Source organism: Moschus berezovskii, chromosome 12 (assembly GCF_049115385.1).
Source record: "Moschus berezovskii isolate FMDL1 chromosome 12, NW_MosBer_1.0, whole genome shotgun sequence".
NCBI classification, from domain to species: domain Eukaryota; kingdom Metazoa; phylum Chordata; class Mammalia; order Artiodactyla; family Moschidae; genus Moschus; species Moschus berezovskii.
The window spans coordinates 16,733,304-16,743,654 of record NC_142471.1 but is presented as its reverse complement, the minus strand read 5'-3'; the positions used below and the strand labels follow the sequence as shown (position 1 = coordinate 16,743,654).

The window sequence follows — 10,351 nt, the reverse complement described above, 5'->3', positions numbered from 1 at the left end:
GCAAGAACACTGGAGTGGGTTGCCATTTTTTTCTCCAATGTGTGAAAGTGAAAAGGGAAAGTGAAGTCGCTCAGTCGTGTCCTACCCATAGCGACCCCACGGACTGGAGCCTACCAGGCTCCTCCATCCATGGGATTTTCTAGGCAAGAGTACTGGAGTGGCTTGCCATTGCCTTCTCCGGGAAGAAGGCTAGGGACATTATTTGCAAACTGCGCTGCAAACGCTATTTCTCCATGGGTTGCAGGCTGTGGATTAAAAATAATAAAAGCACCAAAGTAAAATTAACTACAGATTTTATTCATTTAGAGCTTGTATAAGCAACCCTTGAGCCAATAGAGGTTAGTTACTAGCGGTTTTATTAGTTTGTTTTAATGGGATAATATAATTACTATAAACTATTATTTTGTTATTATAATTCAGCAGCCCGCAGGAAACAGGACCTGCCCCCGCCCCGGTCCCTTCCCGGAGCCACCTCCGCCCCGCTCTTCTCAGGTGAGCCCCCACCCGCGTCCCGAGCCCCGGCCGCCCGCTGCTCCTCCGCGCCGCCGCCCGACTGGGCATGCTCGTCGGGGCCAGCGGGCAGCGGGCTCTGCCGCCCGGCGCCTCCACCTGAGCGGGGCCCGCCCCCGCGCACCGGCGCCGGCGCGCACCTGGCGGTCGCTGGGGACGCGGCGGAGGGGCGGAGCCGCCGCGCGGGGCGGGCGCTCCGGAGCCGCCGCCGAACTTTTCTCCGGGCAGTCCCGCGTTTGCGGGCCGGAGCGGCGGGGCGGGGAGGGGAGAGCGGAGTTCCTGGAAGGAGCCGCTGCGCAACATGGCCTCCGCCGCCGGCTCGTCTGCGGCCGGCGCCGAGGGCGCCCCTCCCGCGCAGGTGAGCGCCGCGCCGCCCCGTACCTGTGGCTCCCTTCCCGCCCGGGCGCGCGGGGATCGCGGCGCGCGGGAGACCGGGGGTCGGGAGTCGGGGGGAGGGTCGCCGCTTGGAGCTTGCCTTCCCGGGGTTGCCGGACGGCGGCGGCGAGGCGAGGGGGGGTACCCTGCGGGCGGGCGGGGATCCGGCGGCGCCTGGGGGCGCGGGACTCAAGTTGCCGTTCCGGGCAGATCCGGAGCTCTCCGTCCGCCCCGGCGTGCGAGCATCGCGGGGGAGGAGGTCGGGCCCCGAGATGTAGGGCTGCCTGCTCGGAGACGTGTCCAGAAGAAAAGCGCGGCCCAGGGCTCCGGACGCCCTCACCGAGGTCTGCCGTCTCCGGGCTTCTGTGTTCTGGGCTCGCCGCTCCAGTGATCCGGTGCCAGGCAGAACCCTTCCCGAGGACACGCGCACGTTGGCGGGGAAGGGAGGAAATCACCTGGTTCTGAAAGTTAGCTTCAGAGTATCAGCCTTTTTTTTCCCGCTTCCTTTTCTGAAGGTGAGTCGAGACACTACATGTAACCCAGTGAGAATACAAAATCTACTTTAAAGACTGAGACATGTAGAAAGTGCTGGCCAATGCGGATAGGTAGTGCAGTGTCAAGGGCTGGCTAGCGGTGGGTTTACCTTCTGCCCTGGTTTTTGAGAGATTTCCACTGGCGTGCAAGTCAGACACCCACAAAGAACCGGGTGCATGCTGTGCAAATCCGCAGCTTCAGGATAGCTTCTCTTTCCTCCCACCCTACACCCCTCCACAGATTGCCACCCTGAAGCCCAGAGGCGTTTAGTAGCAATTTTGCAGCTGCCATTGTGTGTGTGTGTGTGTGTAATAGAAGATAATTGGTTTAAAACACTCGGGCATATGTTTGCATGTGCTTGGAAGTCTATGGAAGGGGACTTAAACAGAAGTTGTCCTTGGGAAGGGAGCTGGGGGACGGGTGGGAGGCAGACTTAGTTTCACATACCTTTGGGGAATTTTTTTTTTTAACCAATGTGCATACGTTATCTGTGATAGAAAAAGAAATATTATCATTCCAGAAACCGAGGCACCTTTGCATAGCTTTGACAGCAGTAGTTTATCTAGTTTCAAATTACTCGGAATTGCTCTTGAAGCACACGAACCTCCTAGCCCCTATCATATCTTTCCTTCAGTTGTCATCTCTCAAAATCCTGTGAGAATCAAGGAAGTCTTTCAAAGACTCTTAAGTCTTGACCGAGTTCATTGGTGGGTTTTATTGTTACCTTGATTCTGAGTTTTCCTTTTGCTGTTTTGAGAGCCCGTGTGGCTTGTCTAATTTTGGAAGAGGCAGCTTTCTGGTAAAAGCAGAGGCAGGAGGCACGGTAGGGTTCTACCAGGACTTATTCCAGGAGGGTAGGCCACCACCAATAGGCTCTAGGAGGGAGACAGTTTCAGAGTGGATAGGAATTGCTGGCAGAGCAGTTCAGGCATCTTTATAATCTGCTGACCAGGGCTCAAATGGATGCATCTTCAAGGAAGCAAAATTTCAATATTGAAAGTGAATGTAAAGTTAAAACCACAGCTCTGAAACAAAAACTGGCTGAAATCAAGTCATCCACCAATCAAGCTGGTCTTCAACCAGCTACAAATATCTAGAGGGCTGATTTCTCTTAGTTCTCAAATCCGTGAAGGATGGATAAGTGAGTTGTGAATCTGGACTGTAGTGAGATGGTCATTTATGATGAACCGTTTATGCCAGTTCTCACTGTTCTTTTTGTTAGAGCATAAATAAACATCAGTTTCATAATCTGCACAGCGATGTGTGAGGCTTCAACATCACAGGGAATGTGGCTTAGTATCCTTCAGACAGTATAAAGACCAGTGGTGTGTTTTGGAATCCAAGGAGACACTGTGGATTCTGAATTTGTTTGCATTTGTGTGGCAGTAGTTTCCATTAGGGCTGTGGTTTTCCTTTATATAGTACTTCAGTTTTTCCCCCTCTTACAGTATTAATGCATTGAGTCTGCCTAATTCTAGAATAGGATTTTGGTAACTGAAAATACTGTAATTGTTCTGGACTCTCAGTGATTGTTCTTAGGTTGATTTCCAATTAGTAACATTTATATTTAAAAGTTATCAATTTTTTAATGCACAAAATGTGTGTTTGTATATTTTTGTAGAATGTGCTTCTGCAGTTACAGGGAGTCATTATAATCCAAATTGGTGATCATGTAAAATTCTAGCTTAGATAAATGGCATTTTTACTTTTCTGAATAAATACCTGAAATTGATGAGACAGGCTACCTGACACTTTTAGGTAAGAATGGTTCTGAGTTGATGAATTCTAAGTGGAATGTTTAGCCTTGTTACAAATGTCTCCAAACTTCTTAAAGTCTACCCTTCTGAAAAGATCAAGGTTACTAATGATCTAATCAGATCTGAAGTAACCTTTCCTTGACTGTTTTGACTGGGCTGTTGTTCATATAACAAGCCTTGGATCTTGCAAATGTAAATGCCAGTGAGATGTTGGGTTAATGCAAATAGAACAGTAGGGTAATTTAATCGTGATTTTTCATTTTCATCCCATGTCAATATGTGAAAACAGCTTAAAATTTTTAAAATTAATTCAGGATATCATTAAAAAACTTATTTTGATATTGTGTGCTTTCTATTCGCCATGTTTTTAAGTTCTAGAGGTATAGCTGTGGTTTGGAGAGGGAAATGGCAACCCACTCCAGTATTCTTGTCTGGAGAATCCTGTGGACGGAGGAGCCTGGTGGGCTGCTGTCCATGGGGTCGCACAGGGTCAGACGTGACTAAAACAACTTAGCATGCATGCATTGGAGAAGGAAATGGCGACCCGCTCCAGTGTTCTTGCCTGGAGAATCCCAGGGACAGAGGAGCCTGGTGGGCTGCTGTCTGTGGGGCCGCACAGAGTTGGATACGGCTGCCGCGACTTAGCAGCAGCAGCAGCAGTGGCACCTGTGGTTAGTTACAGATTCACAGTCCTGTGTTCTATCTAAGTTAGGTACAGTGTGTGTTTGAGTAAATTTTTCTTGATTGGACTATAAAGGATGTAGAAAATCTTCAAAATCTGTAGTCATGGTTGAAATATTTAGACACTTGCCCCTTTGTGTTTGATGTGAGCGAACAGTATCTTCCAATGGATTTGTTTGTTCAAAAGGATGTCGATTTTTTCCAGGAACCAATCAGGTTCCTGCTTGACCATGGGGGTAAGATCAATGGCACCAAAGTATTAATAGAACCAATTCTTTGATGTTTTCTGGAAATTACTCCTAAATTTCCTCTCTTGGGACAGTCCAATGTCTCAAGAAGAAAGCAATCCCAAGAAGAAAGCAATCACGTGTATATGAAAGTTACATGTTTTCAGAACTGAACAGAAGTGGTATTAATATTTTTTGTAGAAGAAGCTAGTAATAAATAAACATTAAGTGAACTAGTGTTTGGAGTTGGAGCTTCAAAATATGAAATAAATTATTTTGGGATTTCTTTCATCAGATGATGCTTAGTAACTGCTGTTTTTTTTTTTTTTGGATAACATTAAGAAAAGGGAAATATTGAAAAATTGGCCCTAACATACCTTTTGTTTTCTGGGCAGGGCATGAATATTTGGACCTGGTCTGGTAGCTGAAAGGAGCAGAATGGAAGTTAATTTAAATACCATTGTAGGCTAAAGAACTGTGTGTGACAGACTTAGAAAGGCTGTTTCCCATAGAGTTTTAAAGATACCTACGGTGATTCACTAATAGCTCTGATGTCCCTCCAGCATGGAATTTTACTGCTGCTCTGCAGCCCCTCTGGATGATGCCATGACTCAATGCCAAGGGTCTGCTTACAGGTGTGAGGCTTCTCCTGTCCCTCTTTTTTTTTTTCAATGTCATGACATTTTATATGGAATCTGACAAAAGGCAGTTCTCTGACTGCAGCTTTGCTCTTTAACATCAAACACAGGGCTTGATACAACATAGGCCTTCAGTTAATGTTTGATGATCAAATAAATGTCGAGAAGGATCCAGCATTCAGATTTAGAAATGGCATTAGCCATATGAACAGTACTTTGCACTCCTATCATGTGAAAGGCACTCCCAGGTACATAAGAGTCTTTTTAAAAAAATATTTATTTTTGGGTGCATTCTCTGGGTCTTTGTTGCTGCACGAAGGCGTTCTCTAGTGGCAGCCATCAGGGGCTACTCTCTAGATGTGGTAGCTTCTCTTGTGGAGCACAGGCTCTAGAGCAAGGGCCTCATTAGTTGCAGCACGTGGGCCCAGGGTTTGCAGCTCCTGGGCTCTAGAGTGCAGGCTGGATAGTTGTGGTGCATGGGCTTTAGTTGCCCCAAGGCATGTGGAATCTTCCTGGACCAGGGATCGAACGCATGTGCCCTGCATTGGCAGGAGGATTCTTAACCAGTGGACCAGCAGGGAAATCCAGGCTTGGTTTTTACTCTCATAATCCAAGTGACTTTGTGTTTATATCAGACAGCACTCACAGAGTGCCAGCACTAGAAAATTTTCCAGGCATAGATCTTTGGTATCATTTAATCAGGTGCCTCATATTTAGTGTGGGCCTTGGTGTATAATTCAGAAGGAAAATGTAGATGAAGGTACCTAAGAATTTTAGGAGAGGTGCATCAGGAAACACACTTACAGTTTCTTTACTGCAAAGTGCCACAGAATGGAAACCTGTAACAAAAAGAATAGAGAAATGTCTGAGAAAGTGATCTAATTTATTCTTGTTTATGGTGACCTAATATTCACAGGATGGATAGACTAATTTATTTCATAATTTCCCTGTTAGCAAACATTTGCCTTATTTCTAGTTTTTTGGCACTTATGGACAGTGCTGTGAGTAAATATCGTTATATGTTAAAAAAGCTCATGATTTAATTGAATAGAGAAGACATATGCATCTTTAATAATAACAACTGTGATTTCTTGTACCTCTCTTGGTAGATATTGTATACTTCAAAACAAATTGTGGAGTAGAAATTATTAACTCTTGTTTTATGCACAAGGAAACTGAGCTTCAGGAAGGCCGTGCAAGTTTTCTATGGTAAGGGCTGAAACTGGATTGGAACCCCTGTTGGCGTGAGCAATGGATATAGCCATGATGGTGAAAATAGGAGGCCAGGAATGGAGTCCCCATTTCCTAAGTAACTTTAGCACTGGAACCTCAGAATCTTATTATCTCATGGGCTTCCGTTTCTCCACCTGGAAAAGGAGAGAGTTGGAGAAAACTATTCTGCAGGTTTATTCCCTCTGAAATAGTCTGTGATTTAAAAAAAATGAAAAGAGTTTTTTTTTTTTTACTCTAATAAAGAGAGAGAGATAATTAGAAATAAAGTGATACAGAAGCATTTTCCCCCTCCTGTTTTGACATTCCTGATGTTAGGATAATTTTCCAAATGTTGGGAACTTTCAAGTTTATTTTGTATTGTTTAAGTGATTTATTTTCTCCTGAAAACCTGACTTTAAGGAAATTGTGCTTTTTGCAATTCATGATGATTTTTAGAGCATCAGGAATTTATTAGTTCCAAGGGGAAATAACCCCTTAGATCCAGCTCAGTGGATCTGAGCTGGTAACTGAACACCAAAGGCAGGGGATTTATTGGGAGTGACGTGGGACACTTTGCTTAGGCGGAGAGCAGTGGTTTACTGTTTGACCTCTGTGGGTCCTTTAGGTTTTTCTCTCGATTCTCCTCCTCCTGCCCTCCGCCTCTCCTCTTTCCTCTTGGCCCTCCTTCTCCCCTCCATCCCTCCCACCTCCTTCTTCTTTCTTAAATTTGAGTGATCAGTAATATGCTGTAGACTGTGTCTTAGAAAACAAAGAACAAAACCCAAAAGCCCTGATTTATAGCATTCTCCCGATTCTGCAGTGAAAACGCAACTTTTGGTGAGGAGTTCCACTGTGTGTTTGGAGGGTCTAGGGTTTCCCCCACATTAAGTGAGCAGCGCTCTGACGTCAGCAGGGTGTCTCCACATTAAGTGAGCAGCGCTCTGACGTCAGCAGGGTGTCCTGCTATTCAACTCAATTCCGAAGCTATCTACCCTGAGATAGCCTGAGATTCCACAGGTTAAGGGCTTAGTTCCATGAGTCTGCCCCCCACTGCCCTGCCCTTTTTGAGGTGCAGATCATGAACCCAGCTTATCACATGTGCTTCTGACCAGCTGGCTATAGATTAGAGGTTTCAGTGACCCCTTCCTGGGTTTGAGTAATTTGCTAGAGCAGCTCATAGAAATCAGAGAAGCGCTTTACTTACTAGATTACCAGTTTATTATAAAAGAGTATAACCCTACAACAGCCAGATGGAAGAGATGCATAGGGCAAAGTCTGTGGAAGAGGCTTGGAGCTTCCATGTTTTCTCAGAGGATGCAGCTCTGCCTCTGTCTCCCCAGGAAAGCTGTAGCTCCATCCTGGAAGCTCTGCTAATCCCCTCCTTTTGGGTTTTTATAGAGGCCTCATTATTCCACAGACAGAGGAGCCTGGTGGGCTACAGTCCATGGGATCACAGAGAGTCAGATACAACTGAGCTACTAACACACACACATTACAGAGGCATGATTGATTAACTCCTTAGCCATTGGCAATGGATTCAACTTCCAGTCCCTTTTCCCTCCTCTGAGGTCCAGGGAGTGGGGTGGATGGGGACTTTCAGTCCCAACCCTCTCAGCAGGTGGTTGGTTCTACTGGCTGCTGACCTCCCTTCCTTAGGAGCTTTTCAAAAGTCACCTTAATAACATAACAAGACACCTTTACTGCTCTCAGGGGTTTTAGGAGCTCTGTACCAGGAACAGGGCTTCCCAGGTGGCAGAGTGGTAAAGAATCCTCCTGGCAAAACAGGAGACGCAGGTTCTATCCTGGGTTGGAAAGCTCCCCTGGAGGAGGAAATGGCAATCCACTCCAGTATTCCTGCCTGGAAAATTCCACGGACAGAGGAGTCTGGCAGACTGCAGTCCATGGGGTCATAAAGAGTCGGACATGACTGAGCAACAGAGCATGCATGCACATGCCAGGAACAGGTTGAAGACCAAATATATATTTCTTTTCTTTTAAAATAAGCCCCCATTTTATTTATTTTCAGAGGCAGGTGGGATCATAGTTCCCCAGCCAGGGATTGAGCCTATGCCCCCAGAACTGGAGATGAGGTGTCTTAACCACTAGACTGCCAGGAAGTCCCTATATTTCTTATTATAAATCATTGTATCACAAAATACTTTCATTGTGGCTTATTTCAAACAGCTGGTGCAAGGTGAGCATGGAGTTGGGAAGAAATGTAGAGTTGGCTTCCTTGAAAGCTGATGTTAGCTAGTTCCAGCACACCACTTACATACTGTGCAAAGCACTGAATTTTTTTAGTTGGACCAATAAAATCTATCCAAAACATATTAGGCATTTAACAAATATTACGCACACAGCATGGGTAAATAAGAACTAGTTTTTGCTTTCTAGAATCTCATAGTTTAGTAGGCTGTTTAAATGAACTTTCAGTAGAGAAAGGACTCTTGTACTGAGAATGGTTGATCAGGTCTCTTTTTCCACTGGGGACAAAATAAATACCAAGTAGATCCTGAAATATCTGGATTAGAAGTGAGAGAACCAGATGGACTTGAGATTGTTATACTGAGTGAAGTAAGTCAGACAGAGAGAGACAAATATCAAATGCTATTGCTTATATGTGGAATCAAAAAAAATGGTGCAAGTGAACTATTTACAAAACAAATGGAGTCACAGATGTGGAAAACAACTTATGGTAACCAAGGGGGATGGGATGGGGTGGGGGAGGATAAATTGAGAGATTGGTATTGACATATACGCACACTATTATCTATTAAATATGCACACACTATTGTCTATTAAAATAGATAGCTAATGAGAATCTACTGTAGATACACCCATCATTTAAAAGTGGATATTTAATTGCATTTTCAAATACATGGGGTTTTTCAAAGTATCTTTGTATGTAATTTCCAAATACGTGGGTTTTAAAAAAAGTGTCTGTGATATTAATTTCTCATTTAAATACTTTCTTCTTTACAATCACCCTGTTTAAGTGTCATATTGCACTTGAAAATATGTGGGTTATTTTCAAATATCTTTTGATACTGATTTCTAACATAATTCTGCAGTGATAAGAGAACAGACTGTGTGATTTCAGTACCTTTAGACCATGAAATTTTTACACCTTGATTTATGTCCCTGGATATGTTCCACTGTCTCCTAGTTTATAGTGTATGGGAACTTGAATAGAATTTGTACTGAACAGTTGTGTGAAAAAAAATAAAAAGAATGTACTGTAGTATATGCAGCACAGGGAACTCCAGTCAATACGCTGTAATGTCTTAAATGGGAAAAGAACCTAAAAAAAGAGTGGATATATGTATACATATAACTGATTCACTTTGCTATACAGCAGAAACTAACAGAATGTTGTAAATCAAGTATACTCGAATAAAAATTAATTTAAAAAAAGAAATGAGAGAACTGAGCCCTGTAACTGGATTATTAGATGTTAGAAGGGTATAACTGAGATTTTTAAGATTCTGTTGCTTTGGAGGTCAAGTTAAGCATAAGAGATTTTTTTTTTCTCTTGTGTATGTATTGGTGTGTGGAAGTTTATTAATCACCTTTATTGAGGTATAATTTATATATATATATGATAAAATTAATCAAATTTAAATGTACAATTCTCCCACTCTTACAAACATTTTACCTCATCATGACAGACTATTTATTATCCTAAGAAGTTCACTTCTATTCTTTCCCAGTTAAACTCCCTCCAACCTTCCAGGAAAGCACTGGTTTGATTTCTTTTACCATAGATTTGCTTTACCTACATGTTTTCCTGGATTCTTTCCCTTAGCATAATGTTTTTGATATTTATCCAGGCTCTTGTAGGTATTAGTAGATTATTCCTTTTCGTTGCTGAGTAATATACATGAGTTTGAGTGAACTCCGGGAGTTGGTAATGGACAGGGAGGCCTAGCGTGCTGTGATTCATGGGGTCACGGAGAGTCGGACATGACTGAGCGACTGAACTGAACTGAATATTTCATTGTGTTAGTCACTCAGTGGTGTCTGACTCTTTTCCCTGCCAGGCTCCTCTGTCCAAGGGATTCTGTAGGCAAGAATACTGAGGTAGGTTGTCATGTTCTTCTGCAGGGGGTCTTCCTGACCTGGGGATCAAACCTGGGTCTTCCCCATTGTGGGCAGATTCTTTACTGTCTGAGCCACCTGGGCTTCCCAGGTGGCACTAGTGGCAAAGAACTAGCATGCCAATACAGGAGATGTAGAGATTCAGGTTCAATCCCTGGGTTGGGGAGATCCCCTGGAGGAGGGCATGGCAACCCACTCCAGTATTCTTGCCTAGAGAATCCCTTGGACAGAGGAGCCTGGTTGGCTAAGGTCTGTAGGGTCTCAAGGAGTTGAAGAGGACTGAAGTGACTTAACACATAGCACAATATTTCATTGTACA

At 44.1% G+C, this 10,351-nt stretch overlaps 1 protein-coding gene across 2 annotated transcripts in view; it reads left to right on the top strand.

Annotated features, from left to right (window-relative positions):
- Positions 1-694: 694 nt before the first annotated feature.
- ANK3 (ankyrin 3) overlaps positions 695-10,351 on the top strand; it is a 765,692-nt gene continuing 756,035 nt past the window's right edge. For both annotated transcript variants that reach the window (XM_088841902.1, XM_088841899.1), the window contains exon 1: positions 695-868. In XM_088841902.1, the coding sequence (XP_088698028.1) occupies positions 812-868 (57 nt within the window). In that variant the 5' untranslated portion in view covers positions 695-811. The remainder of the gene's footprint in view (positions 869-10,351) is intronic.